Below are 27,378 nucleotides of genomic sequence, written 5' to 3' on the forward strand. Positions count from 1 at the left end.
TCACTGCAACTCTTTCAGTGCTTTCATTTTTAACATTTTTTCCGCATAAAAGACCAGTTGTTCTGCTTTTGAGAAATGGCACTTCGCCCCCTTACCCCCTATAATTTCCTGTCACTGAATCTTCACCAATTTTCCGATGAAAACAAGTGTGAATCATGATGGGAACAATAAAGTCTCTTTGAAACAAAGAACACTGGCAACTAATCACACCCAAGCCCTGGCAATTTGCCACTTTTATATGTTATATGTAATATATTCACATTGCGATCTCTCATTTTATTTTTAAAATACGTAAATACCAATTTTTCCGAATGCACTGTAACAAACGGAGACAATAGAATTAGCTGTAATAGCTCCCATTAAATGCAGCACAACGTAACCAGACATTGTGCAGACGTGAGGACGGGACTACCTTTGTTTTTGCCACGTGGTTTGTACGTCATCACATCGCGCCTGTCTGAGATTCAGCGGCATGTAAACACAAGATGAGCGGCATGGATAAAACTGCTCTAGACCTTGTTAAGGTAGCTATGAATTGCATGTTATGCACAATATCTGAAGTTTGATTTAATTTTGTGCACTGTAATGCTGCGACCGCTTGTCATGCATGAAAGAAAATAGTATGTTTGTCTCATATCGGAGATTCATACAGGGCGCATTATTTTTCACTGTATTAATTTTAGAACATACTTGATCATGCAATATCAATAACAAGTGTTAAGCATATTTCTTTAACCTACGCAATTAACCATGTAAAGCCTGACGTATGAAATAATATATTTTCGATTTCAGAAATAGAATTGTGTATTGAACAAAATATAAAAATATGTGTTGAATAAAATGTAATGAATCAGAATTTTATAGCACATGTAGAACATATAGTGAAAATATGGTGCTCAAACTGAGTAAAAGTATGCTATTTGGTGCAGCTGCTGATTTTATATGGCTAAAAAGTAAGATGAAATTCTGTAACTTGTAATGTAAAACAATGAGATGTTTATAAAATTAAAAAAGTGTACTCATAAAAAAGTCATATAAATATCAGTTGCCACACATTTTCCCAATAATATGTCAAAATAAGATTAGATTTAATGCTTAATTTTATAAGCAAAACGATGTAGTTTTTATTGTGGGGCAAAGAATATAATCCAATGCCATACAGTGTGATTGAGGGATGAACATATAAATATTCCTGGCCTGTTGTATCATATTTGATATTTACATTTCAACTTGATTAAAAAAAAAAAAAGATAAACAGGTAAACATAAGTAGTTTCAGTCCAGCAAAAATTCATTTTGAAATATTACAATAATAGAAGTTATTCTTACATGTATTTTTGTTTATTCATAGGGCTGTCAATGATTAATCGCGATTAATTGCATACAAAATAAAAGTTTAAGATTGCCTAATATGTGTGTGTGTACTGTGTTATTATCATGTATATATAAATACACACAAATTAATGTGTATATGAGAAATATGTTATTAATATACAAAATGATTTTATTTATATATAATATAAATTATATAAAAATGATAATGAATACATATGCTTGTAAATATTTCTTAAATATATACATGAATGTGTTTGTATTTATATATACATAATAATTACACACAGTACACACACATATATTAGGCAAACTTAAACTTTTATTTTGTATGCAGTTAATTGTGATTAATCATTGACAGCCCTAATTCAGTAAAGATTTCACAGCAAAAAGACATGTATATCATGACCTGAAGGTTTTCAGTTTTACAGTTATACTAAAAGGCCTTTTACTTGTTAAAAAAAACTATTAACTATCAATCAGATGACAGAAGGCATGTAGTAGATTGTGTACAAGTTTTTCAGCAAAGTTTTAATAATGTTGATAATTTAGAGGCATTAGAAAGTCATGGGGCGACATGTTATGTGATTATATAATTATAGAACATGTAATTAATTAATATAATGTTTTCTATTATAATTAAAAATCATAATGTAATATATTAATAATATATCAATATATTATATATTAGTTAGATATTTTATTAGTTATATGTAATAATTAATAATATGGCATTTTTGTGTAATTTAAGTTCACCAGGTGGCTCTTAAGTGTTTTCAGTTATTAGATCGCATATGTTTATTTCATTGGTCTAGTTGTTGTTGTCCTAAAGTCTGAAACTCAGTAGTCAGCGTGAGAACTGACCTTCACGTGATGTGGCCTCCAGCCTTTGACACCGGGTGTTGTATTTCCTGTGCTGTGCTGAAGTGGCATCAGGGCAGCTGACTCAGTATATCACCCATAAAGATGACCGAGTACTTTCCCTCTTTGCTGTGGTCAGCTGCTCACCTTCCCTTGACTTTTTTCATCCTGTAGTTTATTGCATCACCTGTGTGTTGACATTTGTGCTAGAGTTTGTGGCATTTATGCTTTTTGATGGTGATTTAATGCATTTTTTATGTTATCAGTGTCCTGTTGTTGTACCATGATAATGCTGTGTTGCATTCTGTGTTAGGTCCATGGAGGTGGAGGGTATGACTCTGATTTCAGTGATGATGATGGTGGTGGAGGGCAGTCCAAATATGGTGAGAATAGGTGAGAAAAATACTGTTTTTGGAGACTGCACCATGGAAAATGTTTGTTTCCTAATGAGAACAGATTTGGAGAAATGTAGCATTATGTCACTTGCTCACCAATGGATCCTCTACAGTGAATGGGTGCCGTCAGAATGAAAGTCCAAACAGCTGATAAAAACATCATAGTAATCCAAAAGTAATCCACACCACTCCAGTCCATCAGTTAATGTCTTGTGAAATGAAAAGCTGCATGTTTATAAGAAACAAATCATTCAAAACATCATATTACTTCCTCTGTGACTAATATTGCTTTCTCCTGTGGAAAAGCTGTTTTGTCTGAATCAGGAGATCAAGCACCGTTCACAAGTAGAACAGTGCAAAACAGTTGTAAACTGGATTTTTTCACTGGAGGAAGTGTTGTTATGGATTAAAGACTCATATTTTAGCTAGAAGCAATGGTTTAAAGTAAAAACTTCTTAATTATGGATTTGTTTTTTGTAAACATGCAGCTTTTCGCTTCTCAGGACATTAATTGATGGACTGGAGTCGTGCTGATTATTTTTGAATTATTGTGATGTTTTTATCAGCTGTTTGGACTCTTATTCTGACGGCACCCATTCAATACAAATGATCCATTGGTGAGCAAGTGTTGTAATGCTACATTTCTCCAAATCCAGGGATGAAACAAACTCATCTGCATCTTGGATGGCATCAGGGTGAACACATTTCCAGGAAAAGGGAAGGATTTTTTAAATATCTGTAAAGTAAATTAATTTAAAGCAAAATAGTCTTGCATTTATAAATAATGCGGTTAGCATAAATGCTTTCACTTTAATGCTGTTCTTCTTGCGTGTGTTTGGTTTTAGGGCAGGTAAAGATGAGCTGTTACAGAAGCCATTCCAGAAAGGAAAACACACCAAGTTGGCTCATAAAAATGTTGCTGCTCATGAATGGGACAGGTAGAGGTCACATCCATCAAAAATAGCAAGTTCATAATGTCCAATATGTGTGTGTACTGATATAAATGTTGTTTTTTCTTTTTTTTTGCTGACAGAGAGGAAGCCAGAAATCGACGGCAACACCTGATATCAATGAACGCTGTATCCTATCAATGAGAATTTTTCAGAAACTGTTGTGACAGTGTCAGTTTTTAGCTTTTAAAAAGCTTTGTATTTCTTCACATTTCATTTTGCACTTTGTGATTTCAGCTCTACAGACTGAATTAGACTATGTAATAAAGTACAGAATAACATCATTTGTATATGAACCATATAAAAGTGTTTAAAGTGTATTTTTAGGGAAGATCAACCATTGTTATTGAACTATAAATAATTGTTTCCTCATCTAAGCTTTTCTTTTGAGTGATAAAAAATCCTTAACAGCATTTTGTAAGTTTGAACGTCACAAAAAGTTTGTCAGCGACTACATTCTGTACTATGGAGGAAAGATTGAGGAATTCAGACGATCCAAGTGAGCAGTTTACTTTGTCTGGCTTCTATAGAAATACTGTCAATAATGATATTAAACATATGACGTATACAGTTAACTGCTGCAGAATTTACACACTTTAGTTTTCCATTTCAGGTTATCTGCTTTGATTGATGCTGACTGGAGCTGTGTGTTTCTACCCGCAGGTCTAAAGATAAGACAGATCTGGATGTGGTGAGAGAGAACCACCGTTTCCTGTGGAGAGAGGAGGATGAGGAGGATATGACATGGTAATGCCTGCTTATGCCATTTTTTGCTTTTAATTTTAATCTTGAATATTGTTCTCAATTTCTGCACAGTCACCCTAAGATAAAGCTTCTGACATTTTTAGGGAAAAAGAGCTTGCGAAGAAGTACTACGATAAGCTCTTCAAGGAGTACTGCATTGCTGACCTCAGCAGATACAAAGAAAATAAGGTTTGCCTTGTCTTTCTATCCTTGGAAAGCCTGACATATCAAAATATCTGTATTAAATCATCTGAAATGGAACAGATTATTGAACCCTTAGACAAAAATGTTTCCATATGTGTTGCATAGTACGTCACATTTTAATTGTCTGTATAGTATAGTATAGTTTTGATCATGTTAATAATTTAGAAGTCTTAGAAATTCACACATCAAATATGATGCAGTACATTTTATAGGATTACATGTTTCTTATGATAAATACATTTCTCAACATGTTATTTATTTATTTTTTTAAATCAGATTTACTGAATTAAAACTTTTCTGTTACTAGTTTGGATTTCGGTGGCGCATTGAAAATGAAGTAATATCTGGAAAAGGTACACATTTCTACATTTCTACTCTTCTATATATAATCACACTTTAGTCTCGCCAAACTATTAACTATGGCGTTTGCCTCAATAAACTACTAATTTGCTGCTTATTAATAATTTTTAAGGTAGTTTTAGGTATTTGATAGGATTAAGCGATCTAAAATATGCTCATGCAGAATAAGGCATTAATATGTGCTTTCTAAGTACTAATAAACAGCCAGTACACTAGTAATATGCATGCTTATATGCAACTAGTTAATAGTGACATTTGGTCCCTAAACTAAAGTATTACAAAAAAACATGAATATGCTCACATACTTACAGTGTTCTGATTGCATAATAAACTTTCAATTCAATTCAATTCAAATTTATTTGTATAGCGCCCTTCACGATACATATCGTTGCAAAGCAACTTTACAGCAAATTAAAGTTATTACAATATATTTAGTAGTTGATGTACATATGGCAGAGATGTATGGTAAAGATCAATTAATGATGTAATCAAACAGACAAAGAACATTATAAATTAGTAGCAGAATTCGGTAGTGCTGTATGTTGTTTCAGGGTTGGCATCATCTGAAGTCCTCTGAGGGGTTGGCATCATCTCTTCTTTAGTGTTCTGGATCCAGACTGAAGCTTGTGGATTCCTAGTTACCAGGGCATGTCAATTCCATGGCAGAAACAGAGAACAAATAGAAACATAATTAGCGTAGCTGCTGTTCAAACCAAGCAAAGAAAGATTTGTTCAACCAGAGCTAAAAGATTAATAATGTGCTTTTGATCAGATATAACTGCAGTAAAAGTTTATGAGATGCATTATTTGAATGCTTGGCTAAAAAGATGCGTCTTTAATCTAGATTTAAACAGAGAGAGTGTGTCCGATCTCCGAATGTTATCAGGAAGGCTATTCCAGAGTTTGGGAGCCAAATGCGAAAAAGCTCTACCTCCTTTAGTGGACTTTGCTATCCTAGGAACTACCAAAAGTCTGGAGTTTTGCGACCTTAGGGAGCATGAAGGATTGTACCATGGTAGAAGACTAGTCAGGTACGCAGGAGCTAAACTGTTAAGTGCCTTATAGGTAAGAAGTACTATTTTGTAGCTGATGCGGAACCTAATAGGTAGCCAGTGCAGAGACGTTAAAATTGGGGTAATATGATCATATTTTCTTGACCCGGTAAGGACTCTAGCAGCTGCATTTTGGACTATCTGTAGCTTGTTTATTGAAGATGCAGGACAACTACCTAGTAGTGCATTACAATAGCCCAGTCTAGAGGTCATGAATGCATGAACTATGATGCTTTTCTGCATCAGAAACAGGTAACATGTTTCGTAGCTTGGCAATGTTTCTAAGATGGAAGAATGCTGTTTTTGTAACATGTGAAATATGATTTTGAGAAATATGAGGTTGCAGTCTAATATAACACCCAGACTTTTGACTGTAGTGGAAATAACAGTACATCCGTCTAGTTGTAGATTGTAAGCCAAGAGATTCTGTGTACTGTTTTTTTTTGGTCCAATAAGTAATATCTCTGTCTTATCTGAATTTAATAGGAGAATTTAATCTTTTCATTTTTAACACACTCTGTTAACATCGATAATTTAGAAGTTTCTTCTGGTCTTGTTGAGATATATAGTTGAGTATCATCAGCATAACAATGGAAACTAATCCCGTATTTTCTAATATTATTACCAAGGGGCAGCATGTATACTGAAAATAGCAGAGGACCTAGGACAGATCCTTGTGGCACTCCATACTTTACTGGTGATAATTGAGATGACTCCTTCTTTAGATAAACAAAGTGGTAGCGATCGGACAGGTAGAATCTAAACCATCTTAAAGCCTGCCCTTGGATACCCGCACAGTTTTGTAGTCGATCTATTAGTATGTCATGATCTATAGTGTCAAACGCAGCACTAAGATCAAGTAAAACTAGCAATGAGATGCAGCCTTGGTCTGACGCAAGAAGCAAGTCATTTGTGATTTTAACAAGTGCAGTTTCTGTGCTATGATGGGGCCTGAAACCTGACTGAAATTCTTCATAGATATCATTTTTTTGCAAGAAGGAGCACAGTTGAGCGGATACTTTTTCTAAAATTTTAGACATAAACAGAACATTAGAAATGGGTCTGTAATTTGCCAGTTCACTAGGGTCTAGTTGTGGTTTCTTAATAAGAGGCTTAATAACCACCAGCTTGAATGGCTTTGGGACGTGACCTAAAGATAGTCTAAAATTCAGAGCAGTACCAAAACAACCACTAGGTGGTGATACAGTTTTACCTTGTGTAAAGTAACACTGTCATCTGACCAAACCAAGGATGGACTACGAGTGAAAAACAGCTTTACCAGCCCACCTCAGCCAGAAAAAGCTGAGAAAGAGATGTTTTTGCATAATAAATATAGGTAAACTGATCAGTTAGTTAAGAATCCAGTGTTTGAATCACAGTTAAATGCACTTGTTTTTCTATTAAAATAGATATAGAGGCACATTTTTACAATTTTCCCTCAAATAAACTTTGAAAATGTTTTGCAAGTGAAGCTGATGTTGAATTGCTGCTGCTGCTTTCTTAATTCAGTTGCTTATTGTTATTTAGCATGTAGATTTGAATATGTCAGTAACCTAATTGTGAGGTGGTTTGAGTTTGCTTGTGTCATAACGAAAATCAATGATTTTGAACACTGTTGCCTCTGGGTCGTGGTTCACGGTTCAGCTATCTGGGTAGGTAAACAAGGGTGAAGTACGTGTAACAATCCACAAAATTACACTAACAAACAGGCAAATCAATGAAGAGAGGCCCTTAAAAGAGTAATGAAATAATCGTACACTGTCACACTTGTCATGCTTTTTCTGACTGAGTCACAGACCATCTGCCATCAGGCATCACTCGCACTCTGAGCCGCAGATTTACCACCGCAAGCTGGTGGCACGATGCAACACGACCGCACACACACACACACACACTAATAACAAAGAAATCAAAACATCTATTCTGGAACAGTATTACTTATATACTATTATAGTTTTAATTTTATTTTTAAATTTTCAGTTTTTTAATTTTGGTGTAATTGTTAGTAATCCCATGCATTAGAATTTGTCCTGTTTAATTTTTAAATGTTTTTTTAGTTACTGTTTTTTTCTGTGTTTTTGACCAAATACATGCAGCTTTGATGAGCGTAAGGTAATTCTTTACAATTCTAAACAAATCTTACTGGTCCCTAACTTTTGAACAGCAGTGTACAACAACTAGTTTCTGTAAAAAAAAAAAAAAACCAACAACAAAAAACAAGCAGCTTTGTTGGCAGAAGTACTAGAAATATGTGGGGCCTTGGAGTCAAAAAGGTTAAGAAGCATCACTATTAAATTGTACATGTTTAACATTAAACTTGGGAATGTAACCGGAGTACCATTATCTCTACAGCTTAATGACGAGACTTTATTAAGGACTTTATTGAAGCATTCACAACATCGTTGCACATAGTGGCATGTTTTGCATTAACAAACACCACTCAGTTTCTCAAGTGAATATGAAAATCATATATGTCAAAGCATGTTTTGTTACCAGCGCTTTCTGTTTCTGCTGCTGAGGGACATTTTAACAGGTCCCTTTAGGAGTTTGTCATGAGGAGTTCCCTTCTGCTGGTCATTTTTCACAGTCCAGCATAATGAGGGCATCCCTGAGACTCCTAATGAGGGTTAACCCTGATGCGTTTTGTCATTTCTCCAAAGACGCTGCTTGTCAGCTTCGCAGGCTTTAACAGCTTCAGTGGTGCTCACGCGAGCTTAATTGGTGGCATGTACGTCATCAGAGAGACGGGTAATTGGGCGTCTCATTAATCCGCATGTGCAACGTGAGGCTGATGCCTCAGTCACTCTCTCTGCCGCGAGATCATCCGCCAGCCACGTCAAAGCTCAAGCCTTTCTTTAAACGACAACATAACATAATCCTTCACAACACAGTCACTTTGTTTTGTTTTCATAGTGCACACATTTTATCAAAGGTCAGAAATAGCAAGAACATGCATGCCCTCGTTATCACACAAACTGTTTTTTTCCTAACAAGCTACTACAAAAACAGCTTGGCTTCTCTTTGCTTTCAGAACATGCCTAGTAGACTTAATAATATCTATATATATATGTGTGTGTGTGTGTGTATATATATATATATATATATTTACTATTTATCTGACAATTTCTTTTTTTTTTTTTTTAGATTTGTGAATTTGTATCTTTTTTGCCTTAATTCTAAGTTGAAAATCTTTTTAAAATTTACAATTCTAACTTTTTGTCTTAAAATTGCAAGTTTATATCTCCATATTTCTCAGAATTGCAAAGTTTTTTATCAAAGACTCTAGAATACCCAAGACTTGTCACTTGTATAGTTTTGAATGGGGAAAGATGCAACGCTCATTATAGCTGCGAAGCCCCGCCTTCTTAATGAAAGAGCCAATCGTTGACTAGTAAAGTCAGCGCGTCACTGCAGCTGCTGTTAGAAGTCCCAGTTGCTATAGAAATAGTCAGCTTTCTGAGACACGCGCTTAGTACTGCGCATGCACACTGGCTGATCTCTCCTGAAAAATAAGGTTTTTTTAAATGCTGTTGGAACATAAGGAACGATATTTATGAGGCAGTTTGTGGTCAGATTTCATTGGTGATTTCAGATATAAAATTTCATTGTAAACTTGGTGAACAGTTTTGAAAAATTTGATGTTTCCGCATTTAAATAGATAGGAGCTGCACTTGCCTGGCCACCGAGGGAAATGACTTGCCTTAAAGGGACTTTGGTTTTTATCTTTCATTTGGAAGTTATAAACCCATAATTGCAAATTTGCATCTTGCAGTTTATTTATTCATTTTTTGTTTTGTCCAAGGAATGAAAAAAGTAACTGTGACTTTTATCTGACAATTCTGACTTTTCTCAGAATTGCGAATTTTTTTCAGAATTTTGAATTTATACTCAATTCTGTTTTTGTTTCCATTACAGAATTAAAAAATGTAATTGTGACTTTTTATCTCAGTTCTGACTTTTTATTCTCAGATTTATATTTTGCAATTGTGAGGGTTTTTTTTTTTTCTTCTCAAAATTCAGAGTCTAGTCTCACAATTGTTTCCATCACAATAGAAGTTTTAAAAATAATTGACTATCTCACAGTTTAACTCACAACTTTATTCTGATGAGTTTATTTTTCATAATTCTTAGTTTTTATCCCACAGATGAGACTTCTTTTCAAAATTGCAAGAAAAAAAGTCTGATTTATGAGCTAAAAAGTCAAAATCACCTTTATTTTTATTCCATAGTGGAAATGAGCTTCCATACTTAGAGCAGTTCATTTTCAGCAGACGTGTGCTTGGGCTCAGGGCGATCAGGTACAGCCCAAAGCCGATCCAGACGGCACACTGTCAGAGGTGTGGGATCCCTGGCAGAAAAACTCCCTGATGACGCACTTTTCCCTCAGCTCAAATCTGGAGGATCCCCAAGTAAGCCTGCTGGAGCTAATGTCAGCCCGCTGATATGTGAGGTGAAATGTTGGCCAGGCCAAGGTCACGGGAAGAGAGTGGCTTTTGCTCTGTCTGTCTCTCTAGCTGTTTCCTGTCAGTAATGGCAGCGATATCATGTGCAGCGGTTGCAGCCTGTTCTCCATTTGGTTTCTCACTGGTTATGTTGTGCATTTTCATCATTTCACCTCAAGTTTAATCAAGGGTCCAGGATTCACAAACATTCTTAAGAACAAAATCCTCCATAACTGCTGTTTTCATTTTATTTTTGAATATTTCATTTTCATAAGGGTAAAGTGAAGAATATTTTCTATTTCCAAACACATTTCATAAGAGTAACACATTAGGGACCAACTCTCACTATTAGCTAGTTGCTCATTAGCATGCATATTACTAGCATATTAGTACGTAAAAAGCACTTATTAATGTTTTATTCTGCATGACCATAATATAGATCCCTTAACCCCACCCAGTACCCACTACAACAACTACCTTACTATCAAAAAGCAGTAGTTAGGAGTTTATTGAGGAAAACAGTGAATATGTGTTACGTAATCGAAAATATTACTATATTGTTGATCCTAGAACAGAATTTCTGTGCAAAAACATAGTCCTTACTCCTACTACCCTGCTACCTACTCCGAAACATAACATTAACCATATCTTACCCCTGAAATTAGAGGCAAATGATAGGTAAATAAGTGGTATAGAAGCCACTGACCCTGGTTGTGAGCCTAAACTTTAACTTTAACTTTAAACATTAATAGTAAATCTATCCCTCATCTGATTGGTTGAATGGAATTGGATTGACAGGTGAGTAGGCGGTTCTCAATTGTTGTTTGGAATGCACGTCTTACATAGCGTGGGTATTTGTAGCAGTGCCCAAAAAAAATGTTGTATGGGTCAAAATTATCGATTTTTCTTTTATGCCAAAAATCATTAGGATATTAAGTAAAGATCATGTTCGTACTGTAAATATATCAAAACGTAATTTTTGATTAGTAATATGCATTGCTAAGAACTTAATTTGGACAACTTTAAAGACATTTTTCTCAATATTTTAATTTTTTTGCACCCTCAGATTCCAGAGTTATATGTCAAATATTGTGATGTATAAATCTTAATTTAAAAAAATCGACCCTTATGACTGGTTTTGCGGTGCTGGGTCTTATATGAATGTGTGTTTCAGAATACCTCCAAATGTGGTTTCATATTTCTGATTACTGGATCACGAGACAGACGTTATTACTAAATGTAAATGTACACTAATGTACACTTATTGGGACCTGAAAACATAATCAAACTAGTCAAATATGTTATACAGATGTGCAAAACTGTAAAGCATAAGCATTTAGATTCTGAGTTGACAAAGCTCCTTTTGTTTGGGTCTGATCATCAGTTTCTCTGTATTCTGTCATATATGTTCAGTGCAACTCTCAATTTCACACGTGTATGTCCTGAATTACACAGGCCAGTTCCTTTGTGGAAACAAGCGCTGTGAAAATAAGGAGGGTCTGAAGAGCTGGGAGGTGAATTTTGCCTATGTGGAGCAGGGGGAGAAAAGGAACGCCCTGGTGAAGCTGCGTAAGTGCCTGACCACATGGTCATCTAAAGCTTGCATGGTGTAATCTGCTCCGCTCACAGGACACAGGGGTGGAGCTAATCTAATTAGTGCCGAATTAGGGAAGCCCTTGTCTTAGTTTTTACTGCTAATAAAGCATTATTTATGTTGATAAAGAAAAAACCCCTTTAAAATACCTTTGAAGAAACATTGACATTAAAAGCATATGAAATACTAAGGAAATATGAATTCTACCTAATATATATATATATATATATGTATGTGTATTTATATATATGTAATAAATGTTGCATACACTATATGCATTTGACATAAAAGGGTTATTTAATTTATAAAAAATGAATTTGTTTTAGCCTTTTTAAATGTTTATGTATTGTCATGGTATTTTCAAGGTCTGTGTCCAGAGTGTTCCTTCAAACTGAACTATCATCACAAGTAAGAACATCCAGCCATTACAGACACAATTACACATTAGACCTGGAGACCTTGACTTTTAAACTGTGATATCCGTTCCAGGAGAAAGGAAGTAACGGTGAAGAAGAGACGGCGATCGAAAGAGAATGTGGACAAGTCGGTTTCAAAGAAATCCAAATCATCCAGAAAGCACAAGCGCAAAGACAAACGCAAACACAAAAAGAGACGCAAAGGTGAGTACATTTTTGGTGGTGTTTTGTACTGTAGTTAAAGTCTTTAAATGAGAATGTGTCTATATCTTTCATGGATGATGATAAAATTATTTGCACATAGAGAAGTTGTTGTCCTAAAGCAGATTTTTAAAATAAAATAATTAGGGAATGGAATAAAAACTTGGTTTAAATTGTAGAATTTATGTTCCTTGTTAAATAAACTATTTTTTTCCTGCACAGAATACTCATCTTCAAGTTCAGAGGAGTCCCAGAGTTCAGATAAAGGTATGCATACCTCTTTTTCCACCAAGAATGAGTAATGGGCATCATCTAGCACCCTCAGGCAGAGAATGTACTCAGTATACCCTAATAACTATGTTCAGATCCCTGAAGCAACTCTTGTTTTCACACAAATCCCATGTTATAACAGATGTTGGATGGGTCATTTAAATCGCTTACCTTAAAGGGATAGCTCACCCAAAAATTAAAATTATCCAATGATTTATTCACCCTCAAACCATCCTAAGTGTATATGACTTTCTTCTTTCAGACGAATACAATTACAGTTATATATGTAAGTGCATCAATTTGCTTCCGTGTGGAGTACTTTTTTATGATGAATGGATGCACTTTATAAGACTTCAAAATCGCAACACCCATTCACATCCATTATAAAGATTTGAAGAGTCAGGACATTTTTTTTATGTAACTCAGATTGTATTCGTTTGAATGAAGAAAGTCATATACACCTAGAATGGCTTGAGGGTGAGCAAATCATAGGATAATTTTCGTTTTTGGGTGAACTATCACTTTAAATATTAGACGTGGGCATGTAATTCTTCTTTATCTGGCATAAATCCTGCTATAGCAGTGTGCTTAGTTATATATGAGTTTAATTCAGTGTATTTTCCAGATGAAGAGAGTGGAGAAGAAGAGGAAGAGGGTCCTTCAGAATCAGACCACTGGAGGGGTCCAGCACCCACTGTGGAGGAGAAGTCACGGTGAGTTTATGATGTATTTTACCACATATGAGCATACGAATATGGGAACACTGGGAATGTCTTTCTAAAACACTGTCAATTCTGATGCATCTGATTCTTTTTCAGGGAGGAAGAGTTTGATGAGTATTTTGAAGACATGTTTCTCTGAGAAAGGAAGATCCAAAAGAATCCTATGCTTACTGTTTTGTTTTTATACCGGTTAGTTTTGTTTTTGAGAAGTATAGTTTGATTACAAATTTGCAATTATTATTTTACATTTTGCAATAATTTTACTGGCCTCCTTTAAGCACAAAAATTTGTATATGAAGATTTTTTTTACTTATGTTTATGAAACACATTAGGCCTTATTGCTTTTCATAATTATTAATTAATTACCATACAGTACTAGTGTGTATATATATATATATATATATAGAGAGAGAGAGAGAGAGAGAGAGAGAGAGAGAGAGAGATAGATATAGATATATAGAGATATACACACACTACTAGTCAAATGTTTTTTGAATGTTTTTAAAGTCTCTTCTGCTCACCAAGCCATTTTTTTTTATCCAAAATACAGCAAAAGCAGTATAATTGTGAAATATTTTTACTGTTTAAAATAATTGCTTTCTATTTGAATATATTTTAAAATGTAATTTATTCCTGTGATCAAAGATACATTTTCAGCATCATTACTCCAGTCTTCATTGTTACATGATCCTTCAGAAATCTGTTCAAGAAACTATTATTATTATTATTCAGTTTTTTTTTTTCAATTTGGGAAAGAAGTTGTAGAAATTAATGCTTTTATTTAGCCAGGGTGCTTTAAATTGATCAAAAGTGATGATAAAGACACTTATGTTACAAAGATTTCTATTTCAGATAAATGCTGTTCTTCTGAACTTTCTATTCATCAAAGAAACCTGAACAAATTCTACTCAGTTGTTTTCAACATAATAATAATAATAATAATAAATGTTTTATGAGCAGCAAATCAGAATATTAGAATGATTTTCAAAGGATCATGTGACTGGAGTAATGATGCTAAAATTCAGCTTTGAAATCACAGGAATAAATTACATTTTAAAATATTTGCAAATAGAAAGCAGTTATATTAAATAGTAAAAATATTTCTAAATTTTACTGTTTTTGCTGTACTTTGGATTAAGTAAATGCAGGCTTGGTGAGCAGAAGAGACTTTAAAAAACATTAAAATCTTACTGTTCAAAAACTTTTGACTGGTAGTGTATATATATATATATATATATATATATATATATATAGTATATATATATTGTACATATTGTGAGTGAATTTATGTATAAATTGCTGGTAAAATCATTCATATATATATATATATATATATATATATATATATATATAGTTCTGTTGCAACAGTTGACTTAATAGTTTTACAAATGACTTGGACTAATTTTTTGGTTCTGATTTAATGAATGAGGCCTGCTGACTGTGTTTATCAGTATATTGAAATCTTTATGTTTACTTTGAAAGTTTGGTGATCACAGACATTTGTCATAAGAGATATTTGGGTTTCTATAAGTACAGCAGTCAATAACTATTTTTGGGAACCCACAGCAATTTAACTAGCTACTGAGTTTACAATCAGACACTATCAGTGTTTGTATCATCTGACCCATTAAATGTTGACAATGTTAAAATGGACAGACTTTCTATTTTGTATCCCTCACGTCAGCCTCTCAGGGCAAACCCACACGGTCATGGTAGACTGTTAACCTGCCCCAGCTTACCCAACGGTGGCTGCCAGCCAATCAGTGTGAAGAATCAGTCAGACGGGGTCAGAAAGCCTTTTGTTCTCTGTTGATCCATTAATCAGCATGTCAAATATGTGGAACCTCCCATGTGATTGCATTTGTGATGCATTTCCGCAAACCATAAAATGACAGTTGAGATGATATAAAAGTTCAACATGAAGCCTTCGGCTCTATATGTTAGAAGATCCATAGATAGAGAAGTCGTTTGTCTCGGCTGTCAGCCAATTACCTGAGCCTCTTTAGGTGGGGATGATCCAGCTTTATTAGGTAATCCGCTGCATGATAAAAAAGTCAGGAGAGGTTTCTGACATGCCCTCTAAGCAACCTAACAGAACTGTGTGGTCACAAAGACCTCAAGCCAATAGCAGATACGGAAGACTGCGTGAGACTCAGAAAAGTTCAGAGTATTGTGTTTATTTGTTCACATGACATAATTTACAATATATGTGCGGTAGTATTCAGTAAATAAGATGATCAGATATCAGTCCCACACTCACACAGTAGATATTATACACAAGCCTAACAAAATGCACAAACCATCAACCTGAGATAAGATTTACTCACTTTTGGCCTCTCTGATCTGGATTTAGAGGGTTTGACATTTAAGTGTGGTCACTAGTTCCAGCGAAGTCATTTAGACTGCCACAGCCCCTGTTATTGGATTAAAAGCCTTGACTGATTTTTCTAACAGGCGGATATTACATAAGATTTAATTTTTTCAATGCATTTATTACAGCTCTCCATAGGTGCCCTGTATTTTTTACCTAAAGCAGAGTGACTTATTTTTGATATCAGGCGATTCATTCACTAGTTCAAGTGTTACCGCTTTCATCAAACTCTCTAAAAGTCAGAAAAACAGACTTTGACCTTACGATTTGGGGTTGTGCTTTTCAAAGGAGATATATAGAGGCTTCAGTAGTCTGCTTTAAATAAGCATGCTATTTAAAGATTAAAACGGAGTGAATCTCAGGAGCTGCTCCCCCATCAGACTCACTTCAAATCTCCTTATAGGTTTACATGTTCAAGTACTGACCGTTCCCTCTTGCCTTGTCATGGCATACAATGTACTTTCTTGAAATATTCCCTGACTTGTTGCACACCTTTCTCATAGAATACCACTTAAAAATAATTTAAACATTTGGTATAAACAAATACCTCTATGTTATCAATTGATATTCTATGTAATATGCTCAATGTTATACTTTCAATAATACATTATGGTTCAAAAAACTATGTGTGATGATGCTTAGGTATCGTTAAATGATTAAAAGAACAAACATCAAAGTTCTGGTCATAAATGTTCTCCACAGCGCCACATAATCTGCTGACGCCATATCACATTCTCAGTTTCATCAAAAAAGTAGAAAAGTCGTCCTGTATCGTATCCATCCAAATACAACTGCAACAATGCAAGTTACAAGATCTGTAGCCTTTCCTTTAAAACAACTCGTAGTCGGTGTGCAAGACTTGTAGCATGAGATCTTTTACATTTTACAAAGCATTTGCTAATAAGCAATCGGCTTCTAAAAGCTTATTCAAATGAGTTGGTCCTTCAACCCTAAACAAAGCAACTGATATGTATTAAAATATGCTTTTCAGTAGTTTAAAAGTAAAGTGTAATTAAAGTGATTTTAAAATGCTCTCACCCCAGTTTAATATGCATAGAAAGTCATTTGTAAGTTGATTTCACAAACTGTTAAAACATTAAGCAGCCCATCAACAGCAACACCAGTGGTGTTTGTTTGGGGGTGGGGCTATCTGTTTGTTTGACCAATAACAGGTGAGGGGTGTGTTCAAGAAAACATGTCAAAAACAGTCAGCATTTTTGCAGTTCCCATTTGGTGGAGAAATTACACACTTCACCCTTGTAGAGTAAATATCAAACTGGAAGCTTCTATGATCGGTTTACGGAGAAGCTAAACAACATGATTCTGCAATTATGCTATTTTAAGAAATTAGCAATGTTTCTGCTGTTTAAATAACATACAACAATCTTGAAGACTGCTGTGGACTCAAAAGCCACACTCCAAGTAAGCAATGTGCACATTAAACATTGGTGAAGAGTCGTTTTTCGCCCACCGCTGTGTGGCAAATCCTTCCTCCAGCGTAGTTAGTTGTTAAAAGGTGAAATCAATGATTTGGAACAAGCTTGAAATTGTCTATATGGTGCTCCTTCAGAAAAAAACAACATTTGACAGGTACAGTTCATCCATTTCTGGCGAATGCCTACGTGTTCACATGAAGAAGGTATGTCCGAGGAAATGAGACAAAGCTGGTGAAAATGTAGTGATCCTAGGAGCACATTTCACCTCCATCTACATGCTGGCCTAGACTTCTCTGTGGCTCTGAATTTCTGTCAGATGATGTTTAAAACATAGTGCAGGTTTTGGACTTTCCTCCCTCTCCACCATCCTCGCCAGCGGCTTTAGTGACGAAAAAACATGGAAAAGAGAAAATCAAGTTACTGCCAAGTTACATACATTCCCCAAGGCTATGAGGTCAGACTAGCACAAGATAGCCCATAAAAACGCTCAGAAAAAAAGTACAAAAACAGTCACTGGGATGGTACCCTTTTTAAAGGTACAAAGGTGTACCATTTGGCTACTATTATGCACCCTTTAGCGGTACAAAGGTGCAAAAGAAAAAAGTCTTTTTTCTGCATCCCTTGCCATTTTCTGGTCCATTTGCCTCATCATTTGTGACCCTGGAGCACAAAACCAGTCATAAGTAGCATGTGTGTATTTGTAGCAATAGCCAAAAATACATTGTATGGGTCAAAATTATTGATTTTTCTTTTATGACAAAAATCATTAGGATATTAAGTAAAGATCATGTTCCATTAAGATATTTTGTAAGATATTTCCTACCATAAAAATAGCAAAACTTAATTTATGATTAGTAATACGTATTGCTAAGAACTTCATTTGGACAACTTTAAAGGTGATTTTCTCAGTATTTTGATTTTTTTGCACCCTCAGATTCCAGATTTTCAAATGGTTGTATCTCGGCCAAATATTGTACCAGTCATAAGAGTTAACTGACCCTTATGACTGGTTTTGTGGTCCAGCGTCATATTTCTTCTACTCAATGTACTATCCCTGTCCACAAAAGGACAAAAAGATGTGAGCTAATGGGTCTGACGTACCTTTTTTGGCCTGCTCCTCTTCTAGTCGTTTTCGTTCATTCTCTATAGCATCTACTTTTGCTTGATAAATATCAGCCAGTTCCTTCCAGTGGACTCTGTTGTTGTTCAGGCCATCAAACATGGGAGTGATCTCTTTGTGGAACCTTGAAAATTCCTATATGAGAAGAAAGGCCTGTTATTGCAAGCAATCACAAGCCCACCGGTAACTGCCGATCCATCTTTCCCTGTCAGAACATTTTAGCAAACTCATGCTGAACTTCCAGGAGAGGCTGTTATAAACAGATGCCCCATTTTCTGCTCACACACATATGTGGATTGCACAAAAACAAAATTGATTCCAGCTTGAGAGTTGGATGGATTTACCTTGTACACAAACGAGCACACAAAGTCGATGAAACCACACTGCATCTTCGGAAGTTCATCCGCCTTGTTCCTGTCCATCATGGGCTGAGAAAAGATTCAAGGGATGCATATTCTCATTCAGTTGAATGCAATCTTTCCAAAAGCAAAACTTGGTGAAACTGATCTTTACAAACTCACAATGGGTTGTTGGTCTAGCACAGTCCTCTCCAGGTCTCCCTGTTCCCAGAATTCAGCTGCCACCATGAGAGCCACCTTTAGAAAAGAGCATCTTTAGTTGACAATAACCAATGCTGGATAATCCTAGCCATGAATTACCAAAGTTGCACCTACTTTGCTCTGGACCTCCCATGGCTTGGTAATGGCAGACAAGTCACATCCTGTCATCATCATTGCCCTGTTGGGAATCAAACACATGTCTTCAAACTCTCAGTTGAGTAAGTTCTCAATAGAGAAGTAATGACTGAGAAGTAATGCTTACATAATGATTTCCTTCCTAATGGGATTGTTGGCCACATAAGCAATCGCTTCCTTCTCATCAGTCATTGGTTCAGTGGCATCAACAATCTTCTGGAACATGGTTCTTTTTCTGGGTTGGGGAAGAAAATGGGATCATTATCAGTACAATATGTTCATGAGTGTCTCTAGATGAAGGCATGCTCTTGAGCATGAACTTACTTGAAATACAACGCCAGGTCAGTTGCAATGATGCAGACATCGTGCAAATGCTGGACTGTTTCGAACTGGCGTTTTTGCAGACTTTGGAAAATGTTAACATTCTGTAAAAGAGCCAAACAATAAAGTTGACCTGGTTGTCACATTAAACTCTGGAACACTTTGTGCTTTGCACAACAAACCTCTTCCGCCATCAGCGTCTTGCTGTAATCAAGATGGTGCCTTTCCAAGATGGAGGAGCCATGGAGCTTGGCCAGTGGTGATGCGCTCCTGCATTGGAAATGGATTGTGAGTAAAATGTCTTTTGTGTCACATATTAGTAGTAAAAAAAATATATATATATATATACTAAATTACTTTGTCTGGTAGAGATTGTTGGTACCCCTGTGGTCAATATCGTGACAGAATGCAGCTGCTACCATCGCAAAGGCATCAAGGTCTGAGTAGTATTTTCTCAGCCTTCCAGTCTTCGGGAAAGCAAACAATTTTCAGTATTACAACCTTCTTGGTGGTAAATAACAAGATGTGTGGATTGAAAAACTTACTTGCAGAAGACAGAACATGGTCTGACCCACATTAAACCCGTGCCTCCAGTTATGGTAGGTGATATCTCTGTAGCCTTTTCTTACGGTGTACATCCATCGTGTCAGGACCTGGAGCAAGTGTAGACAGCATAAAATCCCCAAAAATGTAATCTAAAAACTGAAGGCACATGCTACGCTATTGATTAAAAATCAGACGTCATGGAAGTTTGTGAATGGTGGAAATTTGATTTCTGTGGAAATGTGCTGAGCTTTCTGTGTGAGTCTGGTTATCGCTAATAAACACATCCTCTAGTAATAAGATGAGTGCTATTTGGAAAATTAGCCTCCGCTTCCATTCATACAGCCATTGCGCTGTTCAGAGAAATACAGTGGTTTGACCGCCCCAATGTATTAGTGTAGAAATGCTTATAAAGTCCAGTCTCACCTCTGCTGGCACTTTGAACTTCTCTACCACTCCAAGTTCAAAGAAACAGCGAATGCCACACTTGATAAGGTCAACCTCAGAGAGTGGAAAGTCGCTAAAACTAAATAATAGCAGATCGACATCTTTGGCTTCTGGAATGTTGGCTCTCTGTGTGATAAAATACAAGTAGATCAATTTAAAAAGTCTTCCTTCATGTTAAACATTTAAGATCAGAGTGAAAAATAAAAAGTCATACCAAAAGTTTGTACATTTCCTTCTGATCGCAGTCCTCGGGGTTCATGTCAAACTTCTCCTTCGTGTTCTAACAAGATTAAAAAAATAACCCTTAGTAATATAAATATAATAAAGACTGCAGTTTCCTAAAGCATAAGCTTGGACGATGCCTCACCAGAATCTCTTGGACTTGATCTGGGGTGGCTTTAGTCTGGTACAAGACCATTTCTGCCGCAATCTCTCTTCTCCACTCTGTCCGATTCAGTTTGTCATATGTGTCACAATTCAGTACTGACCATCCTAGGAACTGTGTTAGGGCCTGAAACAAAGGCAGAAAAACACTTTAGAGTTACAGCACAAGATTAAATTGAGCCAAAAGGATGGTGAGCATTTAACAACTCACTTCAGTAATTTGTTCATCCTGCTCATCGAACGGCTTGCCATCTTTTCGATTGAAGAAAGTAGCAACGCCCACAATTTCTTCTTTCTTGTTGACAATAGGAAGGGACAGGACGTTTTTGATAACAAAACCCAACTCGTCCACAGCTTCTTTCTGTAAAATGTGATGATTGAAAATTGTTTACATCAAAATTATGACAAAAACACTACCAGTCAAAAGTTTTTGAACATTTTTAATGTTTTTTTTAAAGTCTCTTCTGCTCACCAAGCCTGCGTTTATTTAATCTAAAATACAGCAAAAGCAGTATATTGTGAAATATTTTTGAAAAAAATATTTGTGAAATTCTATTTTAAAATGTTATTTATTCCTGTGATCAAAGCTAAATTTTCAGCATCATTACTCCAGTCTTCAGTGTCACATGATCCTTCAGAAATCATTCTAATATGCTGATTTGCTGTTCAAAAAACTGTTTTTTATTATTAGTATTATTATCAATATTTAAAACAGTTGAGTATCTTTTTTCAGGATTCTTTGATGAATAGAAAGATCCAAAGATCAGCATTTGTCTGAAATAAAAAGCTTTTGTAACATTATGCGCCATAGCATTCAAAAGGTTTGAGTCAGTATCATTTTTTTCATCAAGTGATGATGTTACGAAAGATTTCCTGAAAACCTGAAAAAATTCAACTCAGCTGTTTTCAGCATAATAATAATAACTGTTTTTGAGCAACAGAATATTAGAATGATTTCTGGTAAAATGGTAAAAATTAAGTTTTGAAATCACAGGAATAAATTACATTATAAATATTTTCAAATAGAAAACAGTTATTTTAAATTGTAAAAATATTTTAAAATTTTACTGTAATATTTCAAATAAATGCAGACTTGGTGAGCAGAAGAGACTTCTTCAAAAAACATTCAAAATCGTACTTTTGACTGTTAGTGTATTTTGAAGGTTACAGGTTTGTGTCTATTTCAGGTGTAGGTCAGGAACAGTGTGGACTCTCAGAAGGATTTATCCTGGATTGGCTTACAGTACCTGGAATGTGAAGTACTCATCAGCAGCAACGTTCATCATGTTACAAATCTGTAGGAAGAAAAATAAAGCAAGATTTCCCCCAGTGAGTAGTTATTTAACCTGGGACAACTTTAGGGTAAGTGTTTGCACAAGGGCCCTGGTTTTGTCACACTAACATGATTTTTGACTACCATACCTTCACTATTAATAGTATTGGAATTTAAGAAAATACTTTGGACTTACAAAGCCGTTTTCAGCCACGTAGGAGGGGAGGCCGCTAACAAGTGCCCAGTGGTCTACAGGAGGGGTCCTGAAAGCAGAAACATTAAAATGAGAGAGGCTAGTGTGCTAGTGTGCTGGTATGCTATAAGGACAAACTATTTGAACACCCAAACTCTACACCCATACACTTGCCAGCCACTTTATCAGGTGCACTTGTTCAACTGTTCATTAACGCAAATACCCTACTGAAAAAAAAACAAAAGAAACCATCACAGAATTTGTAATGGTTTTACTGTTTATAATGGAAATTGCATTGGTTTTAATGGAAACTGTAATGGACACAGTTGGTCTCTACTGGTAATTGGTCGCCTTCTATTGGTGGCTTGTTAAAACTTATATAAATCCTAATGGTGTCTCTTGACTTTTTGGGCCTTTAGTACCAATTGAGACACTTTTAGATGTCACAACCTACTTGAGTATTGCTGCTGACCATCTCCATCTCTGTATGACCACAGTGTACCCATCTTGTAAAGGGTACTTCCAGCTGTATAACATTTCATGTCACAAAGTGCAAATCATCTCAATCTAGTTCACTGAGCGTGAAAATGAGTTCACCATACTTAAATGTCCTCTACAGTCACCTCATGGATGTCTAGCTGACAAATCTGCAGCAACTCTTTAAGTTGTTTCCTGTTTGTTTCCTGCTCCTTGTTGAATCTATGCCATGAAAAATCAAGCCAATTCTGAAGGCAAAAGGGGGTCCAACCCCAAAACTAGTAAGATGTACCTAATAAATTGGCTGGTGAGTCCATGTGAGACTGCTGAGAATTTCACTTCAAAACTATAGGCATTAATAGAAATTTAGGTTTTTTCGAAAAGTTTCAAGTAGACCACCATTTTGGGTTCCCCAAAAAAACTTTCAGTGATCAGTTCCCAAAAAAACATCTAAAGAAACCTTGTGGCTTTTGTGCAGTTGAAAAGATTCCATGAATGTTAAAGGTTCTTCTTGGAACCATAGATGCCAATAATGAACCTTTTTAATTTTTAAGAATGAAAGGGGTTCATTTGGGTTCAAGTCTGGTGTCTTTGCAGATATTACTGAAATAGGTAAATCTATTAGGAAATGGTGTCCAAATAGTCTTTCCAATATATGTGGTAGAATACGAGTTTTTATAATACATGTTTATACATTTAAAAATATGCTTACGGTATGACTTTGATCTCTTCTTTTGCTTCTAAGAGATAATCAATGATCTTGTAGAAGATGATTTCCTGTTAGAAGAAATAAGAAATTATAATAGTAGCAGGCTGCAATACTGACTTGTTTACTAGAGAGAAACAAATCTGTTACCCTGCCATCAGGTGTCTTTGGGCCCTTGTACGGCTCCACGTCTCCCAGTTTAATCGGCCACTCATCGTAGAACTCCTAAACAATCAAAGCAAAGTTGAGTGTTTTTATGAACCCCTGATCAATGACCAAATGGTGGCTGGTCACCATGTTACAAACCTTTTCTTTAGTCATGTCCAGGAGGCCGACAGAGTACCTCTCGCACTGGAGGTAGTTCCTGACTGTGTACAGGGCCTTGTGAAACTGTCGCTCAATGTCCGTCAACTCTTCAAACACTTTGCTCGCAGACCATAGAAGAACCTGCGGCAGCAGTTTACAGTCAGAATCAAGCTTCAAATCGCAGTCAGATAATTAGTGTTGTAGTCTGTAGCATTACCTGGCTTCTTCTAGATTCCACATTATACATGTATGTGGTGTAATGCTGTAGGGCGATGACTGTGGCGAAAGTGATGTACTTGGAGAAAAGCTGAAAAACATTTGTTAAACATTTTCTTAGAAATGAAATAATATTATCATATTTGTGCTTATCCACCTTTTTCATTAACATATTGTCACAGCAGTGTTGTAAACTTCCCTATTCTTATAGTGTTAGTGTTATGTGTACGTGCTCTGAAAACAATAAATAATCTCATCGCTCCAATTCAGCACAAATCTCAGGTCAGCATCACATAACATTGATGTCATATTTCAAATACTCACGTCTTCATCTCCTTTGGAAAATTCATTCCCTCCAACTTTGTTTACTGCCATGACAACACCAAGTGGGTCTTTGCCGTTCATGAGGGGGGCAGCCAGCATGTTTTTAGTGGTGTATCCTGTCTGTTTGTCCACAAAATCACTGAATTTGGGATTCTAAGGAACAAATACATTCGTTAATGTTCGATATTGCCGTTTCATGATAAATTGATTGAATTATAAATGGGTTAAAACTGCTCACTTCAAAATATCCGTTAATTCCTCCATTGTACTTGTCATGCATATTTAGAGTTTATTGTTTAAATTAAATTTAATGTTCATTTCCACTGATTTTAATATCGTTTTGATATACTAGCTGCTCCAGGGTATCATTTGCTGACTTTTTAAATGCTTATGACAAAACAGTTGTAACATTTGTGTATATAAATCAAAACTTGTAAAATATATATCTTTTTCAAACCTCTTTTGTCAATGATGCATTGTTAAGTACAGATATTTTTGTATATCTACAGTAAGAACTGTTATTAAGTTTGACCTTTAATCAGTCATAATAAGGGCAGCAGCCATTAATTAAAATGATTCGATATGGCATTTGGATTCGTCTCTTGTCACTGAGACTAATTCTATCTAAATTTACACTTTTGTGTTACATAATGAAGGTTAATAGATTTAACCCTTTCTCAGACACTTAAGCTAAGGTTGCACTGGTGTGCCACGATTAAAGACCATGCTGGTATTTATAGCATAATAATGCATCTTTAGTTGTTATTTGTGACCCTGGACCACAAAATCAGTCGTAAGGGTCAGTTTTTAAAAATGGAAATTTAAAGCTTTCTATTGATGTATAGTTTGTTAGGATAGGACAATATTTGGCTGAGATTCAACTATTTGAAAAATATTGAGAAAATTACCTTTGAAGTTGTCCAAATGAAGTTCTTAGCAATGCATATTACTAATCAGAAATTGAGTTTTTGATATATTTATGGTAGCAGATTTACAAAATATTATCATGGAACATGATCTTTACTTAATATCCTAATGGTTTTTGACATAAAAGACAAATAGATCATTTTAACCCATACAGTGTATTGTTGGCTATTGCTACAAATATAACCGTGCTACTTATGACTGACTTTGTGGTCCAGGGTCGCATTTTTATTATTTCTGTTTGAAGTAGAATTTCGAAGTCAATTTAATTAAGTATAAGCCAGTCTTTTGTATTTGATATTTTCTTGTAGATTTAATAAATAAAACTTCACAACGGAAATCACTGTATGTTACATTTCCCTCAGCAGTTTTAAAGTAATGCTCACTTTCAGATTTTCATAAATAACCATTCTTATTCATGAGTCAACAAGTACTAAAGTGTGCTTTGTTGTTAAACATTTGATAAGTCATTTGTTGCTAAATAATATCAAGATGCAGCAGGCTACCAGGAGCCAAGAAAATAAGCTGCTTTTCCGCAGGGGGTTGATGACCTCCATCACCATGGGACAGAAAAAAGTTTAATCCTTTGTCAAACTAATAGTCGACTTTCAGGTAACAGACCCGCCTGATAAGCCTAAGAAGATGTTTTGCGATGTGAATGTGTGTAAAGCATATTAGAGTGCTATAAAAAGCAAAAAACACAGCTTTCTCTTGACCTAAAAAGAACTTCTGTAATCTAATGTAGTTTGGTTGATATTTTTAACTATAATAATACGTTATTTTAGAGGTTACAACATCAAGAACATATTTTAATTAGCTGACTACACATGTTTGTTTAATGCAATTGATCTGCATAGACTGTCATCTATTAGGAATATAAAAACAGTTTAATGGCCTATATAAAAATATGTTTCTGCAGTTCTGCACACAATTTACACAGCAGGTACATTGCTATATGCTATTTCAAAAAAGGACGATGAAGTGGTATATCTAGGGGTTTGTATGCAATTTTAGGGTTTTTTGCATAATAATACATTGATTATAGACATGCTCCAAGTTTTGTGTCATTTAAAAATCTGATCTCAATCCATAAAGCAACTGAATGCTTTAAAACTGTAAATTACTTGCAATATATATTGATTAACCCCCTTAAGTTTAAAGTGTAGAAAGTAAAATTGTAGCCTTTCAATATATGCTGCTTGAATTTATTTTGTTTGCATTTGACATTTAATATTTTATTTATTTATTTTTTATTTTATTTATTTTTTATTTATTTTTGCAGAGCTTTAATAAAGGTAAAAAAAAGCTAGGGGGAGCTATATAAGACACCTTTACTTTTTTTACTCACCTGTTTGACATCCGGAACATTAACTGTTTTTTTGGAGGACGCTATGTAGCCAACTATGCCCATGTCAGTAGGGAACACAATTTCAGATTGAGGGTTGACCACATTCGCGTCGTATTTGGAGGAGGGGGTGACATCGAAAAGACACGTAGCGAGCTCAGGGATGCCGTTTCTCGCTCTGTATATGAAATAGCTGCAGCGGTCAGCGTTCACCAGCAAACATATCCTCTGCAGGACCTTGTGCATGGCCTTTTCCATAATAGGCTGCGAATGCATTTCTTTGATCATGTCAAAGATGATACTGGCCTCTTGGATTTGGCTGACATCCTTGAACGAGGCCGGATCTTTGATGTCGAGGTTCTCGGCGAAAGCGGCGGCGATGGCCTCGCATCGGACCTTCTTGTCGAAATACTCTTTGGCGAACTGAGGGTTATTCTCCAAATATTTTTCCACACTATCCTTGTCTGCCATTTTGAAGTGTGCTTCTCTGCTCGTCCACTCACAGATTCATTACTTGGGGGGTGTCAGGATGAAAAGTGAAGCTTCTCAATGATAGCCTCTTTCAGATAGGTGCATCCTCCAGTGCTGGTCTCCTCCGACAGGCTGCCAGAGAATAGTGGCTTACAGGCTGAAGGGATCAAAGTGGACGCTAATTAAAGTGACGTCATGACATTAAACCTTAAGCTTTCTTAACCTGCAAATCCCCACCCTGATCATTTTATGTTAGACAATCCCGTTTTCTTCTGAGGAGAAAG

At 35.6% G+C, this 27,378-nt stretch overlaps 2 protein-coding genes across 3 annotated transcripts; one reads left to right on the forward strand and one right to left on the reverse strand.

Moving 5' to 3' along the window:
* The first annotated feature begins 430 nt into the window (after positions 1 to 430).
* On the forward strand, positions 431 to 14,288 carry fra10ac1 (FRA10A associated CGG repeat 1). Of its 2 annotated transcripts, XM_051124673.1 has the most exons (15): positions 431 to 524; positions 2,506 to 2,585; positions 3,433 to 3,525; positions 3,621 to 3,666; positions 3,960 to 4,036; positions 4,201 to 4,284; positions 4,386 to 4,470; positions 4,793 to 4,838; positions 10,166 to 10,306; positions 11,795 to 11,908; positions 12,299 to 12,341; positions 12,423 to 12,553; positions 12,773 to 12,817; positions 13,446 to 13,533; positions 13,639 to 14,288. In XM_051124673.1, the coding sequence occupies exons 1-15, from the start codon at positions 486 to 488 to the stop codon at positions 13,679 to 13,681; spliced, it is 1,155 nt and encodes a 384-aa protein (XP_050980630.1). In that variant the 5' UTR covers positions 431 to 485; the 3' UTR covers positions 13,682 to 14,288. The 2 variants fall into 2 exon arrangements, with proteins under 2 accessions (XP_050980630.1, XP_050980631.1); XM_051124674.1 differs by lacking the exon at positions 10,166 to 10,306.
* Positions 14,289 to 15,705: 1,417 nt separating this feature from the next.
* pde6c (phosphodiesterase 6C, cGMP-specific, cone, alpha prime) lies at positions 15,706 to 27,259 on the reverse strand. The gene is made up of 22 exons (XM_051124672.1): positions 26,627 to 27,259; positions 24,355 to 24,507; positions 24,032 to 24,121; positions 23,815 to 23,955; positions 23,659 to 23,733; positions 23,515 to 23,579; positions 22,329 to 22,395; positions 22,107 to 22,154; positions 21,071 to 21,220; positions 20,843 to 20,986; positions 20,690 to 20,755; positions 20,455 to 20,601; positions 20,031 to 20,138; positions 19,843 to 19,952; positions 19,668 to 19,755; positions 19,489 to 19,589; positions 19,292 to 19,399; positions 19,144 to 19,207; positions 18,991 to 19,065; positions 18,814 to 18,897; positions 18,451 to 18,604; positions 15,706 to 17,728 (listed from the first exon to the last, which is right to left on the reverse strand). The coding sequence occupies exons 1-22, from the start codon at positions 27,092 to 27,094 to the stop codon at positions 17,673 to 17,675; spliced, it is 2,562 nt and encodes an 853-aa protein (XP_050980629.1). The 5' UTR covers positions 27,095 to 27,259; the 3' UTR covers positions 15,706 to 17,672.
* Positions 27,260 to 27,378: the final 119 nt, after the last annotated feature.

Source organism: Labeo rohita, chromosome 12, assembly GCF_022985175.1.
Source record: "Labeo rohita strain BAU-BD-2019 chromosome 12, IGBB_LRoh.1.0, whole genome shotgun sequence".
Classification (NCBI taxonomy): Eukaryota; Metazoa; Chordata; class Actinopteri; order Cypriniformes; family Cyprinidae; genus Labeo; species Labeo rohita.

Excerpts from the sequence above, each read along its gene's own strand:
- fra10ac1 (XM_051124673.1), top strand. The coding sequence starts at position 486 with ATGAGCGGCATGGATAAAACTGCTCTAGACCTTGTTAAG. Across the intron at positions 525-2,505 it reads CTGCTCTAGACCTTGTTAAG|GTCCATGGAGGTGGAGGGTA; the intron begins GTAGCTATGAAT and ends ATTCTGTGTTAG. Across the intron at positions 10,307-11,794 it reads CAAATCTGGAGGATCCCCAA|GCCAGTTCCTTTGTGGAAAC; the intron begins GTAAGCCTGCTG and ends TGAATTACACAG.
- pde6c (XM_051124672.1), bottom strand. The coding sequence starts at position 27,094 with ATGGCAGACAAGGATAGTGTGGAAAAATATTTGGAGAATAACCCTCAG. Across the intron at positions 20,987-21,070 it reads AGGATGAACAAATTACTGAA|GCCCTAACACAGTTCCTAGG; the intron begins GTGAGTTGTTAA and ends CCTTTGTTTCAG. Across the intron at positions 20,602-20,689 it reads AGGAAATGTACAAACTTTTG|AGAGCCAACATTCCAGAAGC; the intron begins GTATGACTTTTT and ends TTTATCACACAG.